Here is a 20,000-nt window from a genome sequence, read left to right on the forward strand (position 1 = left end):
AGGCATTGGGGCTGTGGAGGCTGGAGGAGGCTCCAAGTGTAGTCAGGGTGGTCAGAGCCAACTTCCTGGGAGAGGCAACGCTCCTCTGATACTTGGAGGCAAGTGGACTGAGAAAAGGCCTCTGAGACGCCTCTGTGGCCCCAGGAGCCGAGTGTGTGGAGGCAGGGAGGCTGAGAGGGGGTCACAGTGTGGGTGGCCCACTGCGGGGTCCTCACCTTATCCTGGGGTCCGCGCCGGGGGATGAGGAGCGGGACCACCCCCGACTGAGGCTGGGCTCTGGCCAGGGACGCGTTGGGTGCCTGCTGCGCTCTGGGGCCCCTGTGCCTGGGCCACTCTGCTCTTGGAGCCCCCGAACCCATGTGGTCCTGGGGGCCTCAAGGGCTACCTGAACCCCAGCCAAGGGCCCAGCCTACCTGCTGCTCCCAAAGCCGCACAATTCAGCGTCCTAACGTTTGCAGAGCTCCACAGCCCACCTGAGCCTCACTGGGCGTCCTGAGCAACTCGCTCTGGAGGCACGTCCCAACCTCACGGGGGTCCCCCTCCCGACCTCTGCCTCCTTGTTACCCCTCCTCCTGAGCTGCCGCTCACCCTCCGGCTCTCATGGACCATGAGATTGGGTGGGGCCCCCATGGACGATTCAGTAGAATCTCCCAGACTCAACGCCTTGGTTAATCACATTTTCAAAGCCCCTTTGGCCGAGGAGGTGGCATGTTTCCATTTTCATTGGTATAACCGTTGGTGGGGAGTAGGAGGTGGGGAGGGGCGCTACACAGCCAACACAGGGAATCTGCCCGCACCCCTCCTGGGCTGAGGGCACCGGTCCTGACTCTGTGTCTGCGGAGGGTCCTCCCTGGCCAGGGGCACGTCTGCACCAGAGCCTCACAGGCTCACAGCCCCGGGACAGCTGTGCTGACGGCGGGCGGGGTGCAGGCGGTGGGGGGCGGGGGGGCAGTGGACCTGGCGTCTGGGCAGATGAACCCTGAGAAGAGGGGGCTTTTTCAGGGTAACTCTAAGCAAGGGCAGGAGACAGGCCGCAGAGGCGCCAACAGGAAGCAGAGAGTGGGGCCTCGGAGCTGCGGCCTCAGGCCAGGCCCTGCAGCACGGTGTGGGCGGCGGGTGGCCGGAGACTGTGGGGCTGAGGACGCTGCAGGCTGGTGGGGTGAGGGTGTGGGTGGGCGTGGGACTCTGGAGCCCGGGACAGGGGTTCGCACGAAGCCTGAGAATGAATCAAGCCCCTCCGGGGCACCACAAGGGAGGGACCATGTAGCGGATCTCGGTCAGCACGTTTTCTGAGGTCACCTGGTAGCCGACCTTTTAGGTTGCTTTGACTGTATCCGTTCTTCCATTTGTCAGCCTGTTCTCTTTGTTTTTTTCTTTTTAGAAAGCAGGGTAATCCAAGTAGACAATTCATTTTGTCTTTGCGCATGTTAAGGTTTTGTATGAAAGTTATTGCAAAAGTTATAAACATGATAAACCCACACAATAAGTTCACCCCCAGTTCCCAGATTCCTTCTCCGACCCCAGCTGCTCCTTGGCAGGCGCCTGACTTTGTTTTCCACCCAGGCCGCTCTACCTGGAACCCTGACCCCACATAACCTCCCAGACCCCGGCTCTCTCCCTGGCAGCCTTCTTGCATGGAGGCTTCCCGAAGGTGACCTGACAAAAGATAAATCAAAGTCACTTCTACTGGCCTGAGAGGGCAGGCTCTGTACCTGCCGTGGCCCTTGGGGATGTCCCCAAGGACACTCCGGCCCACCAGCTCTGTTCCCATCCTCCTGCTGCTGGCACAGCCTCTCCTGGTCTCTGTGAGGGTCAGCGTCCTGCTTGTTTTGCCCCGGCCTGGACTCTCGGCCCATGAGGTGACCAACAATAATAGCCACTGGATTAACATAGCAGGCATTGTCTTCCTCTGACCAGAGGGTGGGTATTAGGTGTTCATCCATCATTCTAAAAATAGCCAGTAAACAGGTGCACTCCCCCCCCATGCTGCTGGCATGTGACTGGAGCGGGGTAGGGGTGGGGGGCCAGGGGAGGGGGTTTAGTGCCACCAAGTTCCAGGCTCGGGTGTGGGGAGCCATCTGGGAAACCTGCCAGGAGAGGGTGTGGAGCATCTGTGGACCCTCAAAGTCCACCAGCCCGAGGGTCAGCTAGGGTCCAGGCTCCTCGGTGCACCCCCAGCCCTGATGACCTAAGCCCCAGGGTCAGACGCCCTTCTGGGGCACGTACCTGAGTCTGAGGTGATGCCCAAACAGCAAGCCTCTGGCCCTCCTGGAGCCCGAGCCGGGGCCTAGTTTCCACACGTCCCTGCAAGGGATGTGGGGTCAGCGAGACAGCTCCCCAGGGCCCCACTCCCGCTTGGAGCCCCTCTGGTCTGTGGGCTCCCCCTTTCTGGGGCTCTCGTCTCCTGGGTGTGGTGCCATGTGCCCAGGCTCCATGTGCCCCTGAGCTGGCACACGAGCGTCTTGGAGCTTGCCGGCTGCCGTGAGCTGCCCTGGCCTGTCTGTGAGGCCATGTGTGGTGGGCAGGGGCAGCAGGCAGGGGAGGGGCACAGGCCTGTTCTATTTTTACCGGCCAGTGGCTGCGGAGCACAGCTTTCATAGCCTGCCCGCCGCTCTGCCCCCACAGTCTGCAGTCAGCTGCAAGCCAGACTCACCCCTGGAGACCAAGGAAGGTGAGTGTCCCCCGCCTGGGCCGCGGCACTGGGGCTTCAGACTTGGAGCCGGCCGGGGCCTGGACGTCGAGGAGGGTGGCTCCCGCCTGCGCGGCTGGGCTATCAGTGGACTGTCCGAGATGGCTTTGCAGGGACAGCCCACCGGCCGTCTAGGCTGGGAGCCGTGAGCTGGATTTTCCAGGCCCCTGGGAGCCCCAGGGCAGAGCCTCCAGGACTAGTTTCCACGCGGTCACCCCGTCTGTGGTCCCAGGAAGGAGCAGGGTGCTCTGGGGCCAGAGGGCGCAGACGGAGAGCTTGGGGCAAGGGCAGGGGCGACGCTGTGGGTGGGAGGCAGAGAAGCCGGGGTGGGGGTGGGGGCAGGACCCAGGCGCTGGAAAGGCTGCACTCCCTCCCCTCCCCAACCGCTGACCAGGGAAACCCTAGCGCCTCTTTGTTCTCCGTCTTTGGTGACTCGCTCAGCGCCCGTTGCTGTCTGCACAGTGGACACAACAGGAGCAGGCAGAGCGCCAAGCCGGCTCTAGGGCAGAGAGCGAAGGCAGAGGGCCCCGAGGGGGCTGTTGGAGGGGGGCACGGGGACTGGAACCTGGGTGGGCTCTCTAACTGGGGTGCGGAGCGTGAAGTCCGCTGGCTGGGAGCCTGCCCCAGGCCCTGAGGGTGGGCTTTCCTGCTCAGCGCTGCGGGCTGCAGAGCGGCACAAGCCTCGCTGGGGGTCTGGAGGCCTGCAGCGCCCTTGAGCTGGGGTCCAAGGTTAGGGAGGCCGGGGGTGAGGGCGGACACGAACCCGAGGGGAGTGCTCAGTCCTTTCCCTACGTGCACAGCCACGCACACGCAACTCACATGCCTCATGGCCACAGACACGCGGCCTCAGCCTCCACTCCTGCGGTCCTTATCTCCCCCCGCCATGGGGGCCGGGCATGCGACCCCCACCGCGGAGCTGCCTCCTCCGCAGTTCTTATCACTGGTCCCGCTTGTTTTCCAGGGGACCTGTCAAGGAGTCCCGTCCCACAGGTGTTGAGCAGCACAGAGGTCCCTCGGCCTGGCATTTGTCAGCAGGCAGGCTGGGGGTGGGCTGTGGCTGGGCAGGGGGCTGGCACTGGCCGGGCAGGCAGTGGGCCCCTGGGAGGCGTGGGCACAGCCCGAGGGCAGCATGTCCACCTCAGGGGGGCTCTGTGTCCCTGGGGCTGCTCACCAGGGGCTGTGATGGATGACAGCCAGGGAGGGGGTGCTCTCCCCAGCCGCCCTCCGCTCTGGACCTCCTCAGAGGCCCCAGAATAAACAGCTGGCGATAAAATCTAACTTCAGCCAAGCATCTCGGGAATGTGCAGACTGCTCCACTCCCCTCTATGCCCCAAGGTGACAGCTGAGGCTTCGGGTCACATTCCTGCAACCCAGCGGCAGGGGGCCCACAGACTTTCTGATGGGGGAGTCGGCGGGGGGCAGCCCCCACCTGGGTGTCACGGGCACAGGGGAGCAGGGAGGACTGAGGCAGAGGTGGACGGCTCTGGAGGAGATCCCATGGCCGCTGCACTCCCCCACTCACTCCAGGTCCTGGACAGAATCCAAACTCCCGACCCTGTGCGCAGCCCCCCTCCCCCCCATCCTCCCCCCTCCAACCCAGCTCAGGACTCCTGACCTGTCCTGCGCAGCTGCCCCCACCGGTCGTCCCTGAATCTTTTGCCCAGTGTCCACCCCCTGCACCGAATTCTCTCTGTTCAGGCTGGCCCCGAGTGTGGTCAGCCCAGCTGGAACATGCCCCTTCTATGGCTCAAGGACTCCTTCCTTGATCTGACTGTCAGGCTAAAAGGGGTTCCAGGATCACTGGTCAGGGGGCTTCAAACTGTGCTCCATAGGCAGAGGACCCCACTGTGGAGCATGGGGGTCCTGGGCTAACCGCCGCCCCCACCAACCAGGGCTGGCTGCTCTAGTGATTTGGCTTGAACAATGGGTTCAAGAACTAAACTTTGAGTGGAAAATAACTTCTCTGATCCCTGATTTTGCAGAGGAAAATGGGCCTGCAGAGGCTCAGGGTGAAACAAGAGTGGGACACAGGGCTTGCCCTTCCTCCTGACCTGAGCCCCTCTCCCTGCAGTGCCCCCCACAGCCCTGCCCTGGGTGCATCACTGTCCACATGAATGGCACCCCCTGGACATGTGCCAGGTGGCAGCTTCTGGTTTTCTGTGGTCACTCTCGCAGACCCTCCCTCTCTGAGCCATCCATGACCACCTGTTGCCCACAGGATGGTCTGTCTCACCCTGTCATCCAAGGCCCCTGAGTGAGCGCCCTCCAAACACCTCTTCCCTGGATACCATTCGGGTCCCCACAGGCATCAGTTAACTTTTTCTGGAAAGGAGCAGATAGGAAACACTTTAGGCTTTGTATGTTACATATAGTTCTGACACATATACTTTGTTTTACAATCTTTCAAGCAAAAACAGGCCGTTCCTGACCTGTGGGCTGCGGTTTGCAGATCCTGACCCTACACACCCACCCAGCAGAAACGCTTTCGGTTCTTCTGTTACTTATTTGCCTTCATGAGTTTTCTGTCCCCTGTGTATGAAGGAGGAAATGAGTAGAGAGAAAAAGAGTGAATGGACAAGTGTGTGCCACCTCCTGACCCACTGGGGGGCGGTATGTCTGTTCCTGCTGTGGACTCTCTCTCCCAGGCTGGGCGGCTGACAGCCCCAGGCCCAGCCAGTGCGGGTGGGGCAGGAATGGTGCGTCTCACTCATCAGTGGTTCCTTCCACCCCAGGTGCCAAACGTCCATCACCATGCCAGAAGTGTAAGTAGTCCCCCGCCCCTTCCCAGGGTCCAAGAAGGCGTGTCCTTTTGCCTCAGACTTCAGATCATCTGTTCAGTCCCTGAAGCAGTTCCCCGGGAGGCCAGATCTTAAAACAGGGACAGTGCTGCATGCTGGGGTCCTCAGGGCCCCCACAAGTGCTCCCAGGGTTTGAGCAGAACTCTTCCGGGTTGCCTGCATCTCAGAGTCTGTCTGTGCTGGTGAAATGGGTGGACCATAAGCCGTGACAATATCACCCAGTAGATGAACAAAGCTTGGGGAGGTTCCGGCCGAGCACCCAGGACGGAAGCTTTTGCAGCCCGGGCCCCCTCGAGGACCCCATTCTCCCCACCGTAAGATGACTGGTGTTTCCCAACGAGGGGCTCCAGCAGCCCACGGAGCCTGTGGCTTTTCCTCCTCGGAGTGGCCCCTCTGCGTGGTGTCTGCTTTCTCTCTGGGGCGCTGTCCCAGCGGCCCTGTCCCAGCCTGTCCCCGTGGTCTGTCCCCCTGGAAGCTGAGCACTGTCCACATTCACTCTGTTTTCTGCTCCCCTCTGCCCCTGGCCTTCCTGTGACGGATGCCCGCAGCGAGGTGAGTGAGACCCGGGGTATCTTCGTCCTGGTTGCGTCTTCAGTTGGGTGACGGGGTGTGGGGTGGGCATTTAGGGAGAGCAGAGGGCTTGGGAGAAGCCCTTGGGGACACCCCTGGGGAGGGGGAGTCCAGCGGCTGAGCAAACTCACTGGATGTGGGGCGCCTCAAAGTCCGGGGGTGGGGGCCCTGTGCACGACGCCCCTCCCTGAAGGTGGTCCTGAGGTTGGGACCAGTGTGACTGCACCCACACTGACCACCCAGCAGTTCTGCCTCGCCGGGTCTGAGAGTGCTCCAACCTTGGCGGGCCATCCTGTCCCTGCAGAGACGGTCCTGAGCAAAGCCACACTTGCAGGGTGGGAGGAGATCCTCCTCGGATTAGTCCATGCCCCGCCCCCACTACCCACAGGACGTTGAGGGAGGAGCCAGGGCCCTTGCCCCGCCCCTCAGGTCTTTGCCCCGCCCCCGCGCCAGTCCTGGTCTGTTCAGGCTGCTAAGGACACAGGCTCTGTTCAGCTCGGGTGGGCACTGCAGTGGGCAGCTGTGGACCCAGGGCTGGCCGACAGAAATCAGCAGCAGGATGGACGGGCGCTGGGCAGAGGTTCTCAGTGAGAATTGGAGAGCCTGGCTTTCAGCAGTTGTGGGAATCTCTGAGTGTTGCTGAGGCTTGTATGAATGTGAGTCCCTGGTGACTGACAGAGTGCAAGGTGGCCCCAAGCTCCCCACGTGGTGGGGAGACAGCACTGCTGGGAAGCGTTTCCAAGGGTGAGGGACAGTGGACACTCAGGCTGGCGATGACCTTAGCCACAGTCCACCCCTGGCAACCACACTGACTGGACTCCAGTCAGACCCCAGGCTTTCCCAGAGGAGGAGACAGACCACACTGAACGGCAGATTAGAAGCTTGCTCCAGGTTCCAAAGCCCATTCGTTTGCTCCCATGGGGACTGCTCATGGCCCATCACTTCCACCTTATGCACACGAATGGCAAAGCGAGCTGTGGTCTAGGGTCAGTCCAGCAGCTGCTGGCGGGAGTGGGGTTCGTGATCCTGTGTCCAGGAGGGGACAGGAGCCCTGGGAGTCAGAGGTGGAGAGCTGACCCCTTCGCTTTCCTGGAGAATGCACCTACAGGGCTGAGACCTATTAGAACGTATCTAGTCAGCAAGAGATGTCAAAGATTTTTAATAAGATGAGAAAATACTGTTTTCTGAGAGCAATTATGTGGATGGTGTTGACATCAACAAAAAGTTTGACGACTGAAGAGATAAGCTTCTTCACTGAGGAACTCACAACTTGTTTCTTTGACGTGAGGTGGAGTTGCCCCAGAGCTGCGGGCCATCCTTGCCGCCCAAGGCCTGTGCTTGCCCAGACCTCACTCTGTCTACAGGCCCTCTGCCGGCCTGGCCGGGGGGAGTGTCTCGGCACCCCGATTCACAGATGACGGAGGGGCGCGCAGACCCCAGGGCCGCTCGGTGTGTTGCAGGATGCAGCTCATTGGTCAGGGAGCTGAGTCTCTGAATCTGAGGGGTTAAATCACAGACGGGCACTTAAGGGACCCTGAGGCAAGGGTTCTGGGTGCTGAGGGTGACCAGGCAGTGCTGGTCCAGATTTCTGGTTCTGTGCCGTCCGCCTCAGCTGTCTCTCCTCCTCCTTCTTCTCAGAGAAAACCCAAGATCACTGCCTCCCGCAAACTCCTGCTGAAGGTGAGCGGGGTCCTGGCCCTGGGGGAGACAGCTTGGGAGGCAGACGGGTGCAGGGCTCCTCTGAGACTGGGGTGACGGGGGAGGGGGAGATGGCGGAGGAACGGAGGCGCAGCGGAGGGGGCCAGTGGAGCCCAGAGACTGAGCTCGGGGCCTGGGGGGAGGCAGGACCCCTCGTAGGGACAAAGGGCTGGCTCTGTTTTGGTAAGGGTTTCTCTCTCAGGCGCTCTGGGTCCCACAAGGATGGGAAATGATAAGAGGAAGGTGGAAGGGCAGTCAGGCCCAGGGTCCGAGCACCCACGTGGTCAGATGCGGTCCCAGGGTCTGGCCTCACGTGGCGCACACACGCCCGCACACGTGCCTTGTGCACACGTGCCTCCTCGGGGGCGGGGCCAGGGCCGGCCCAGCCTGGGGCCCGCCTTCCCCCGCGGTGCCCGGATACTCATCCGGCTCCGTCCTGCACAGAGCCTGATGCTGGCCAAAGCCAAGGAGTGCTGGGAGCAGGAGCACGAGGAGCGCGAGGCTGAGAAGAAGCGCTACCTGGCGGAGCGCATCCCAGCGCTGCAGACCCGCGGGCTGTCGCTCAGCGCCCTGCAGGTGGGGGGGGTGGGGGTGGGGGTGGGGACGGGGGTGGGGGTGGGGACGGGGGGGGGAGGGTCCGGGAGGAGGAGGGCCCCGACAGGTGACCGGGAGCGGGGGGCAGACCAGCTCATGGTGCCCAGCAGGCAGGTGGGCAGCACGCTGGCGAGGCCCCTTCTCCAGACCTGCCTGGCTTCCCCTGCAGACGGCTTTAAAGTTTTCCTAACATTAATAAGAAGGTAGATACCAGTGACTGCAGAGCAAAGGGGCTGGAAGGAAACAGATCTCCTTTGACTTAGGATGTGGCTGTGAACTGATAAAGCACTGTCAGGTGAAATATCCAAGTGTGAATGTGCGTGGTCTACACCTCACCCACTGCACATCACAGCTCGCCTGGCCCAGTTTAATACGTGCAGGGCACTCCCGCAGCCGACAGTTGGGTGAAATCAGCTCACAGGAAGCCTATGTTATGATGAAGAGTTGAGTATCTCCTGTTACTCACTGATGATGAGAAGTGGTTGTCTGATATGAATGGCTCTGAATGTGTTGATGGTTCCCTGGGTGAGCATGGGGCTGCCCTGCTGGCACCGCATGTCAGCCCGAGGAAGGTAAAAATCCAGAATTCCAAGGATGGTTTCTACTGAACGTGCATCAGTGCCTCACCACTGATAAGTTGAACCATCCTTAGACCAGAGACCATCCATAAACCAGGGCTTCCAGGTGGTGAAGTGGTAGAGAATCCGCCTGCCGATGAAGGAGACTCGAGATGTGGGTTCAATCCTTGGGTCAGGAAGATCCCCTGGAGAATGAAGTGGCAACCCACTCCAGCATCCTTGCCTGGGAAATCCCATGGACAGAGGAGTCTGGCGGGTTACAGTCCATGGGGTCAGAGTCAGACATGACTTAGCGACTAAACAGCAATCTGTAAATCAAGACGTCATCCATGGTTCCCTCCAACTGGTGGCAGTACTAATTATTCTTTATTATTTTTGGTTAATACACAGTTTTCAAAATTTTACAAATAACATATTCTTTTTATCATAAGAAAACTTTCTGGCGATAACAAGTACATTCAGAAAGGAAAACGAAGTGCTTCCATTCAGAGTGGCGGGGTGGGGGGTGGGTCCAGCAGCCTCTTCAGGTCTCGCTGAGGGTGGGAGGTGGCCAAGGGCCCCAGGCTGAGGGGCGGAAAAGGGTCTGGGGGCTGAGCATTCCTAGTCTCCCTTCCGGATTCCCTGTTTCCCCAGGACCTGTGCCGTGACCTGCACGCCAAAGTGGAGGTGGTGGACGAGGAGCGATACGACATTGAGGCCAAGTGCCTGCACAACACCAGGGAGGTGAGGGGGGCGCAGCTGGAGGGGCTGGGAGGGTTGGGGGTGTGGCGGTGTGGGGGCCGCTGGGTAGGGAGGCGCACTCTGACTGGCAGGTGTGGACCGGCTCCCCCTCCCACTGCGGACTCTGGAGATGGCAGGGGAGGACAGTCTCACTGATGAAAGGCAGGACTTCCTCCAGCCCTCCAGGCGGGCTCCTTGGTGGGAGAGCAGCCCCCGTTTGCTCACCCACACCCATCATCACAGCCTGGCGATGACAGCTCCCCTGGGCACGGCCTTTCTGTGCACTGAGCCTGTGATCACCCTGCGCACCTGTGCACCAAGCGGTGCTTTTACCTGCACCTGACAGATGAGGCCCTGAGGTTCAGCGAGGCTGGAAACCTCGGCCGGGGTCACACAGCAGTGGGCCTGGGACGGCCTGTCCCTGACCCCGACTCCGGCGCTCAGTGCTCCCTCAGCTTGGGGCGTGAGGGCGTCAGCTCCAGGGGGGTGGGTGGGATGCAGGGGGCAGGGCTTCTGCGCCTGGGGTGGGCGGCTTGCGGGAACCTGTTCAGAGGGGCGTGGGGAGGGACCGGAGGAGGACCGCGGGTCTGCGGGTCATGAATCTCCCCAGAATTCCCTCGGAGGCTGCGCCCTGGGAACACCCCGGGGCATGGCCCTGCCCTCACTGGGCTGCCCTGAAGGCTCACCGGGAGGGACTTGTTAGAAGCGGGAATAGGAGGACGTGCCCATCCCCCCAATCCAAACGGGGCTTCCAAAGGACACATCCGTGTGTGACCACCACGGCTGACCGCCTTCCCCGTCCGAGATCCACCCACCTCTGTGCCAACAGCACTGGATGGAACATAGGTGTCTGTCCACGAGGTGGCGGTGGTCACGGGCGTCCCTAGGGGCCTGGCCCGGAGCCCTGAGCCACCTGCTCCCCGCAGATCAAGGACCTGAAGCTCAAGGTGCTGGACTTGCGCGGGAAGTTCAAGCGCCCCCCGCTGCGGCGGGTGCGCGTCTCCGCGGACGCCATGCTGCGCGCCCTGCTGGGCTCCAAGCACAAGGTGTCTATGGACCTGCGCGCCAACCTCAAGTCCGTGAAGAAGGAGGACACAGAGAAGGTGAGCCCCCACCTGCACCCAACACGGCCGGCTCTGCAGTCCCTGGGGGAGCCCCGCCCCCTGGCAGAACATTCCAGAACCCCTGGGAGGCTGGGGGCTGGGGGCTCGGGGCTCCCCGCCCTGTTCTGGGGGAAGGAGGGCTGGGGCTGCCCCACCTTCTAGGGCAGGCTGACTGCCCATCGCCCAGTCTCTCTCGCGCCTGGTGGGCTGGCGCTCAGTCTCTCGTGTGTGGCCCACGCAGGAGCGTCCCGTGGAGGTGGGCGACTGGAGGAAGAACGTGGAGGCCATGTCTGGCATGGAGGGCCGCAAGAAGATGTTCGATGCCGCCAAGTCCCCGACCACCCAGTAGAGGTACCAAGGGCCAGCCCCCTGCTCCCGGCCCCGCCCCCAGGGCAGCCGGGACTCCAGGCCAGCGCCCCGGGCTGGGCCATGTGGTCTGAGGAGGGAGCCCTGAAGTGGGCTCAGTTTGGTCCCCAGATGTTCTGGGCACGTCACTCCTGCTTCGGGCCCTTGCCCCCTCACCTGCATGGGGCTGTGTCAGCTCCATGGTTGCCCAGGTGTGCACCCAGCACCACCTTGGGTGCAGATGACTTGGCCCCTCCCAGGCCCCCTGGACCCCAGACTCTGGGGTGGGGCAGCCCCTGGGTGACTCTTATGTAAGAGCTTAGAACCCGGGCTTCAGTGGCCCCCAGGACCCTCTGGCTCTGACTTTCCAAAAGTATAAGCACTTTTAAATGCCTCCTGGGGAGTCCTGCAAAGTGCCAGCAGTGTTCCAAGAGAGACAAGGCATCCACTCTCCCAGGAAAATGCTGGAGAAGGCACGGAGTTAGGCCAGGTGACGCCCTGCATGGGTGAGCCGGGGTACATGTGACAGGCAGGGTCTGTCCGCAGCCCCGTCTTTGGAGAAGGCCCCTGGAGGGGTGAAGTCCTCGAAGGTGCAGTGGGGTTGCGGGTGCAGTGCGGTTGCAGACGCAGGGAGAGCACGTCAGGGGCTGACGGTGCAGCCGAGCTCGGCGCTGGGGATGAGTTGCCAGACGTGGAGAGGACTGCCTCTGGCCGGGCGGGGCGGGGACCCTGTGGGGCAGGGGCTGTGGAAGGGGCTCCGGGCTGGGTGAGAGCTGAGGCCCAGCCTGGCGCTGAAGGCCCTGCCCCTCTGTCCCTGCAGGCGCCTGGCCCCGCTGTGCTCCGGGCTCCTCGCCCGCCCCGCCCTGCAGCCCTGCTCGCCGCCTTCCCGCCCCGCGCCGCGGAGCACGCACCTGGTCCACGTCTGCCTGCCTGCCTGAACACCTCTGGCAGGGCTGGGGTGAAGACCTCGCCTGGCGGGTGGGCGCCTGGGGGTCCCTTCCCGTGCCTGTCGCCCGCGGGCGTCACGCCCTCCCCATTAAAGCCAATGTCCCAATCCCCCGCGGCTCTGGCTGTGAGTACCCAGGGGAGGGGGAGGCGGGGAGGCCGTGCGGGCTTCCTTCGGGAAGACACATACAGAGGCATGCTAAGGGGATAGCACACAGCGCAGCCTCACCCCCGGGGGTTCAGCTCAGTGCAGCCTGACCTCCAGCCGTCAGTACAGAACTCAGGGGCTCCCCACTCCAGCCCCCGGCCCTGCCACTCCGCAGGGCCGTTCTCCAGGCCACCTCTCTGGGTGCGCTAGTGTCCTTCGACCCTCCGGGCGAGTCCCTGGCCCAGCCAAGGGGATGCCCCGCAGTTCCAGGCCTGGCCACCAGGGGGCCCCCTATGCACACTGCCCTGGACTCTGCCTGACCCCTGGCAAGCATGCCATATGCCCCCAGAATCACTGCCTGATTTTGCTTCACACTTCTGATGGGCCATGTGCTCCGGGACTGATTCTTCCTAAGGTGGGGCAGTCAGGGGTCTGTCCTCTAGGTGAGGTCCTTTCTCCATCCCTCAGGCAACTGGACCAAGTCCATTGTGGACTGGAAGTCTGCTGGGATGGAGTGGGGGTCAGGAGGCACCCCCTGCACACGGGGGACAGTGGCCCATGGAGTGGGGACCAGCGTCTGGGCTCAGAGGGTCTGGCTTTTCCGGGCAGTGTCATGTGAGTCCTGAGCTGTATCCTCCGGGGAGTGGCTGCTCCCTGCCCTGGCCCTGGGCACCTTGGCCGCCCAGCACTGGTCCCAGGAGGGGCTGGGTTGCGTGCAGAGCCCTCCGCCTGCCTGTGAATCTCTGCTCTGCCCTCTGCTCCCAGTGTGCTGCCTGCCATAACTGCCCGAAGCTGGGAGCAAAGTGTGGCGCCCGGGGCCCTGGGGCAGGGCCTGGCTCCTGTCTGCCCACCAGCACCCAAGGGACAGCAGCCCGGAGTAGCTGGGGAGCACCCTGCTTCAGTCCTGGCTGCAAAGAGCTGGGTGGGCAGAGAGGCAGACATATTCAAAGAAACAGCTCCTACAACACGGAAACCCTTAGGCACAGACACGCACACCCACACACTCCCAGCTGCAGAGCCTGGCAGGCAGGGCTGGTTCACGCCACAGAGCGTGGCTTGTGCTTTGCGCCCAGGCAGTCCCAGCGCCCCTTCCCTGCCCCAGGCACCCTGCAGACAGCCTGGGTCCAAGGCGTGGCCCCCGCCTCTGCCCTTGGAGGCCCAGGGTTGCAGAGGCAGCTCTCAGTTTGCCGGCTGACTGTCGAGCTGGGTCCCGGGCACTGGGCTCCACCCTGCCCTACAAACCCAGGCCTGACTCAGAGCAAACACCCAGTGCAGAGAGCCCACAGGATGGGGCCCCTGGGTGGGCCCCAAGCCTGCTCAGGGGCCTCTGGGGGACGTCCAGACCTCTGGTTCACAGCAGGGCCAGATCTTGCCTACCCACCGCGTCCCGTGTTGGATGGATGGGGATCCTTGGGGGTGACCGGGGCGGGCTGGGCTGTGGCCACAGCAAGGACTTGGCAGGAGGCATGGTCCCTGGAGAGACGCCCACACTGGCACCCAGGCCCTGCTCACCTTGGAGGGACCCGGGCTGGCCATGAGCAGTGCCGAGCTGGGGTCAGACCAGCGGCTGCAGCACTCACTCTGTGCCAGGCACCTCTCTCCGCCCCTGATAAGCTCCTCAGACATTCACGGCCCCTGAGAAAGGCACCATCACCACTCCCGTTCTCCAGAGGAGAACACGGAGGCAGAGAAGTCACACGGCTCCTGAGTGAGGGACCAGGACTGAACCAGCTAGTCTGTGAGGGCCCAGACTCTTAGTCACGACTGATAACATGCTTCATCAGGATCACTCATTACGTACTCACAGAAACCTATGCTCAGATCCTGTTACTTTAGACCATTCACACACGAGGAGACAGAGGTTTGGAGAGCTGAAGTCATTCACCACAAGTTTTGGGGTTTGACAGCTGCAGACTGAGGACAGGGATCTGGGGGTCACCCTTTTCTGGGCTCAGACTCAACAGAGCCCAACCTGTAACTTTCCAGAAGGGACGTGGCCAGGGACCAAGGGCAATGCAAACCTTGGAGTTTGCCTGTTCCCACAGAGGGGAAAACATTCAAATGAGATACAAATGCACCCGACGGGTGAAGGGTTTTCCCCCACCAGCAGGGATGCAGACCTGCAGCAGCGGCTTAGGGTGGGGTAGGGGGCGTGGAGCTGCTCCTCCTGAGGACCCCTGGGTGGAACGCCTCCTGTGTGCGCTCCAGCCAACCCCGGGCTCTGTCTTCACGGGGCAGGAGGCTGAGTCCACTCTCCGCCTGGAGCCCCCCTCACAGTGGGTGGGCCCTTCAGTCCCTGGGCCAAGGAGGGAGCCCGTTAAACATTAGCCCCAGTGGCCCCCTACGAAGGGAGGCAGGCTTCTCGCAGGGCTCCGGGCTGGCCAGAGTTGTTCCAGGTGGGTGAACAGGCTGCTGTCCCAGCCAGGGACAGGCTGCTGGGACTGTAGGGGCGGCGGTCTCCTCCCTGACCCCCAGAGCAGCCTGCGGCCACAAGGGAAGGACAGCCCCGCACCCAGGAAGACACTTCCTGGCGGATCTGCGGGTCCTGGAGAACACGAGCCCCGCGGAGTCTGGAGGCAGAGAGGGAGTGGTTCCCTGAAGGTCACGGGCCTAACGGGGCTGAGACCCAGGGGCTGGACTCACCGCAGGCGGCAGGGTCAGGGCCCAAGGGCCTCGGCAGGCGGCCCCTCTGGCTCTGGCTCCACACCACTGGGCTCCACGGTTACACAGGCGGGGTGAGCCCACCCTTGGCTCTGGGCTCAGCAGAGAAGTCTGGTGTCAGCTGGGCGCCAGGACAGGCATTCCCACGCTGGAGCCCCACGGAGGAGCATGTGTGTGTGCGTGTGTGTGTCCATCAGAAGGGGTGAGCCTGGTGTGTGTGCCCCTGTGCACGCACCTGTGAAGGCGGTGGCTTGCCTGCCCGAGTGTGATGGACGGCACGTGTTCCTCCTGTTAGAACTTCCCAGATGGTGATTCTGATCAGATCTCTGCCCCAACTCCTACTGCTCCGCGGCTTGCCAGGAAACCCGGGCTTGAAGTTTCCGTAAAGCTAGTGTATTCAGTGAAAAGGATTCTCCTCTGTTCAGAGTATGCATCAGTCAGTCAGTTTAGTCGCTCAGTCATGTCCGACTCTTTGTGACCCCATGAACCACAGCACGCCAGTCCTCCCTGTCCATCACCAACTCCTGGAGTCCACCCAAACCCTTGTCCATCGAGTTGGTGATGCCATCCAACCAGCTCATCCTCTGTTGTCCCCTTCTCCTCCTGCCTTCAATCTTTCCCAACATCAGGGTTTTTTCAAATGAGTCAGTTCTTCGCATCAGGTGGCCAAAGTATTGGAGTTTCAACTTCAACATCAGTCCTTCCAATGAACACCCAGGCCTGATCTCCTTTAGGATGGACTGGTTGGATCTCCTTGTAGTCCAAGGGACTCTCAAGAGTCTTCTCCAACACCACAGTTCAAAAGCATCAGTTCTTTGGCACTCAGCTTTCTTTATGGTCCAACTCTCACATCCATCCATGACTACTGGAAAAACCATAGCCTTGACTAGATGGACCTTTGTTGACAAAGTAATGCATGTCTTAATTTTATTATTTTAGTATCAAATACCCTTTACTTATCGGGTGGGAGTACAGGAGGTGGTCATTATTGTCTTTTAATTTCTTACTTCAAAAAACAATATGGTGGTAACACCATTGGTATATTCATATTTTTTAAAAGTATCAGTTTGTGAAAATCCAAAGTCAGGGAACCACTGCTCTGGATTCTTTAGGGTGTGGGTCTTAGCTCTCATTTGGGAACCGACACATCAGGCTGACTCACAACCTTCCTGGCCTGGGGCCCACCAGTCTCCACTCTGGCTCCTGGGGAAAAAGAAGTTTCCTTATGTCCTGTGTAGACAGGAGTTGGGGGCTGGGAATTCCAGAGCCTGACATCTTCCTTGGGAGGGGAAGAGAAAGGGGCTCCCCCTCCCACTGACTGTGGAGTCTTGAAAACTTCCGTCCTGGAGCAGGGGTTCCTGGGCTGAGAAGCCCTGTCTTCTTGGATTCTCCCCGGGAGAAGTGGCCACTGCAGGCTCACACCAACCTGCACCAACCTCTAATTTTATGAACTAGGGGATTGCAGTTCAATATCTTATAATAATGTAGAGCGGAAAATAATCAGAAAATAAGAAAATAAGTAATTATATATGTATATATGTGTAACTGAATCATTTTGCTGTATATCTGAAACTAACAAGATACTGCAAATCAACTATACTTCGATTAAAAAAACCAGGTGATCTCAAATGCTTTTGAAGCCCCTGTGTGTCCCTTCCCAACCACAGCCCTTTCTCTCCCCAAAGGCAAACACATCCTCAGCTTGTGTGTTTCACTCCCCTGGTACTTTGTGTTTCTGGTTCCTGAAACAATACATTGTATTTGTTTGTCAGTTTGACATAAATGCTTTCTGCTTTGAAGTTCATCAGAGGCAGAGATTGTAGTAAAAGAAGAAAACAACAAAATACCAACATTTACTCCCCCATTTTCCTGTGAACAGACCTCTGGGTGGTCTCCAGAATTTTGCGACTGTAACCAGTGCTGCTCTGTGTCCTGTTGGTGCTGCGGTCACAGTGCTGGGCCGGCAGCCCTCGCTGGGTTGTGGCACAGATGCTCTCGCAGCAACTTACCATCAGGGCCACCCTGAGCCTGGAGAAGATGGGTCCTGGGTGCTGAGAGACCGGACCCAGTCCCCTGGCTAATGGAGGCGATCTTGGGCCTCTGGGGTTTCCTGGTCCCCTTCCCAAAGGAAGTTACTGCAGTTCTCCAAGCCTAGACACGGGTGAAGGAGGCATCCCCCTCTCCTCAGGACGCTCGAGTGTCAGGGCACTGCATGGCACGGATGAGTGGAACACCGTCCCTGCCTCGTGAGTGTCCCCTCTCCCCCTGCCTGCACGTGCCCCGGGGGCTGTGTCCCGAGCCCGTGCTGAGCAGCTCCCCGCTGTCTCACGGCCTCCCCGTCCAGCAGGTTGGCCAGGGGTGCTGCTGACCTCACGGGCTGCGGACAGCCCCATGTCGTGCACTCTCAGGCCCTGGGTCTCAAGACGCCGAGCCTCAGGCCCCTGGGACACCTGCCCTCATTGCCCCTACTGCAGCTGTGGGGGTGGGGGCGCCCGGCCTTGCCCCCCACCTATGGCCAGCCCTGTGACCGCTCGGCCTTCTGGAGCTCCACTGCTGCCGCTGCCCCTCCTCTGGGCTGCCCGTGCTCAAGCCCCTTCTTTCTTTTATAGACTTAAAAGTAACCCCTCCGCGGTGGCCTCCCCTCTTCAACCTGACCTCTTGACTCGCAAAGTCTCAGGGGTTTTCCCACTCAGACGTTGTTCACCTTTTCATTTCAGGCCCTCCCTGTTCTGCGGGGTCACAGCCAAGCTGTGACAGGAGCGCCTCTCCTTGCCTTACCGCCTCCCGCTCGCACCCTTGCATCTTCACTTGCACCCCGTCTTGTAGCCGGTCTGTTGCCACCTTCTCTGACAAGTGAATTTGTTTCACTCAGCCTTCAAGCCCAACCCGGGTGTCCTTGCCCTTCAAGGTGCCCCAGTCCCTCCGTTAGACTTAATCTCTCCTGATGACACAATTTCGATTTTCATCACAACCTGTCTTTTAAAAAATTTATTTCCACTGGAGGATAATTGCTTTACAATATCATGTTGTTTTCTGCCATACATCAATGTGAATCAGCCATAGGTATGTGTGTGTCCCCTCCGTCTCAGCCAGTAGTGACCACAGCATGCTGTATGCATCACGGAGGAGTGCATACATGTGAGTAGGTACGCTTGTGCGTGTCTGTGCAAATTCAAGTTTAGGAGCACATGTGTGTGTGCCTCTCCACTGCCTGAGTGGGAGTGTTTTGGAGTCAGGAACCGAGTCCCCAGCATCTTTGAATCACTGCAAGCCAACACCGTTTGCTGACTGCAACAGGAACTGTGTTCTCCCACAAAGACGTGGGCAACCCCTAAGCCCTGCCAGCTGTGAGTGCTGGCCTCTGCAGATATGATCAGGGTGGGCCCTGGGCAGGGACTGGTGTCCTGATAGAAGGGGGACTTTGGACGCGGGCGCAGAGAGGCCGGCAGGGCTCCCCGGGCCTCTGAAGGCAGACATGGAGTCACGCAGCCGCAGGCCCAGAGCTGCCGCAACCACCGGCAGCAGGAGGACGCAGGACGGATCCTGCCCCAGGGTCTCTGGGGGAGCGTGGTCCGCTGAGGGACCACAGCCCTCGGAACTGTGAGAATATAAACACCTGAGCTCTGCAGCCACCGAGCCGGTGACACTGGTTACTGCAGCACTGGTGCTGCACACGCAGAGCGAGTGCCCGGGACGCAGAAAGGGTCTGCGCTCAGCAGACCGCAGGGCCCTAACACGCACAAAGCTCACTTTCCTGCACCTCTGGAGGGGTCTGCACACCAGCCTTCCGTGTTTTTCAGTTTTGTGTCCATAGCGCCGGTGGTGGAGTTTGAACTTTTGGAGACACTCCAAACTGCTGGCTTCACAGAGTGTCCCTGGAAGGGCTGGGCTTCCAATGACAAGGGTTACTTTTCTTTCTCAGTTGAAAAACCAAGGGAAGGACATTTTCTGGGTCCCTGGGGACAGCAGGCACCCCGGAAGGGGTGGCCCCGAGTCCCAGCACACAGGGGCTGGGTTGTTGCCACCCCCCCTTCCTCTCTCCCTGGAGGAGTCAGTGGCCTGGCCTGCCTTGGCCTCGCATGGACCTGGGCAGCTCTCACTGCTCACCTCAGGTTCACTCGCATTCAGCGGCAGACTCATTTGACCCCCACAACCTGGAAGGAAGCTGGGTAAAGTGTCATTTCTACTACCCAGCAGAGGAAACAGGTGACTGGCCCCAGGTCACATGGCTCATCCATGCCAGCGCCCAAAGCCTGGTCTCCAGCTCTCATTCCTTGAAAGTCATTCAGCTCCTCTAGCCAAGAAGGAGGACTCCCTGGAGGAGGGGGTGTTTGGGGAAGGGGCTGCCTTGTGTGCCCAGGCTTTTTGCTCAGCAGCAGGCTTGCCCTTCACTGGGGATCTCAGAGCTGGGAGGCACTGTAGAGACCCCCAGCTCCGGATCAGCGCCCCAAGGGGGCCAGGCTGGCCAGCGAGACCCAGCAGGCCGCGTCCTTTCCAGCCCTCCTACCCCCGTCTTCTCCCACTGGTGCAGGGGGTTGCACCTCCTTCCTCTGGGAGCCGCAACAGTCTGATGCCCAGGGAAGACAAGATTCCCCTGCTAGGCACTGACCCTCCCTGGTCCCCTGAGGTCCTGCAGCATGGGAGGCGAGCGCAACCAGACGTGCACCTAAAGGGAGCCAGGTGGTACCTCACTCGCTCCAGAACTTCCACTCTAGTCCCCTGTTCGCTGTGCCCCGGGGGAAAGCCGGCCGGGTTCAACCCCCTGCCCCGCCAGCCCAAAGTCCGAGCGCGCCTCCGAAGCCTTGGCTTCTTCGGAGCCGTGAGCGCTCCGTGTGCAGAAGGAATCCCGGCTCTTCTTTCTGGAGGGGCGCTCTTTGCACGGGGCGTGCCCGCAGTTTTCCGCGCCCCGCGCACTCCTCGGAAGAGCTCTGGCTCTGGACCCAAGATGTGCGCCTGCCCACCCGCTTCCCAGCTGGGTTTCGCGTGGTCAAGCCGGTCGGCGGGCGGAGAGCGGGCTTGACCCGGGGCACCCCACTGCCAGTCGGGCACCCGCGGGAGGGGGCGGCCCGGAGGGCTGGTTCGACAGGTTCCGAGCAGGAAGTCTCGGTCCCCACCCTGGGCGGCAGCCCCGCCCCGCGCGGCCTGGGCGCC

General features: G+C 60.9%; 1 protein-coding gene across 1 annotated transcript; it reads left to right on the forward strand.

Moving 5' to 3' along the window:
• The first annotated feature begins 2,582 nt into the window (after positions 1-2,582).
• TNNI1 (troponin I1, slow skeletal type) lies at positions 2,583-12,151 on the forward strand. The gene is made up of 9 exons (XM_043924215.1): positions 2,583-2,671; positions 5,422-5,451; positions 6,036-6,039; positions 7,696-7,737; positions 8,200-8,331; positions 9,561-9,650; positions 10,574-10,750; positions 10,992-11,101; positions 11,916-12,151. Exons 2-8 carry the CDS (start codon positions 5,441-5,443, stop codon positions 11,097-11,099), a joined length of 564 nt encoding a protein of 187 aa, XP_043780150.1. The 5' UTR covers positions 2,583-2,671; positions 5,422-5,440; the 3' UTR covers positions 11,100-11,101; positions 11,916-12,151.
• The last annotated feature ends 7,849 nt before the right edge of the window (positions 12,152-20,000 follow it).

This window comes from Cervus elaphus, chromosome 14 (genome assembly GCF_910594005.1).
Source record: "Cervus elaphus chromosome 14, mCerEla1.1, whole genome shotgun sequence".
Lineage (NCBI taxonomy): Eukaryota > Metazoa > Chordata > Mammalia > Artiodactyla > Cervidae > Cervus > Cervus elaphus.

What these genes read in the sequence shown, in the direction of transcription:
- TNNI1 (XM_043924215.1), top strand. An exon ending in CCCGCAAACTCCTGCTGAAG is followed by an intron (nt 7,738 to 8,199) that starts GTGAGCGGGGTC and finishes CGTCCTGCACAG; the next exon opens with AGCCTGATGCTGGCCAAAGC. An exon ending in GCCTGCACAACACCAGGGAG is followed by an intron (nt 9,651 to 10,573) that starts GTGAGGGGGGCG and finishes TGCTCCCCGCAG; the next exon opens with ATCAAGGACCTGAAGCTCAA.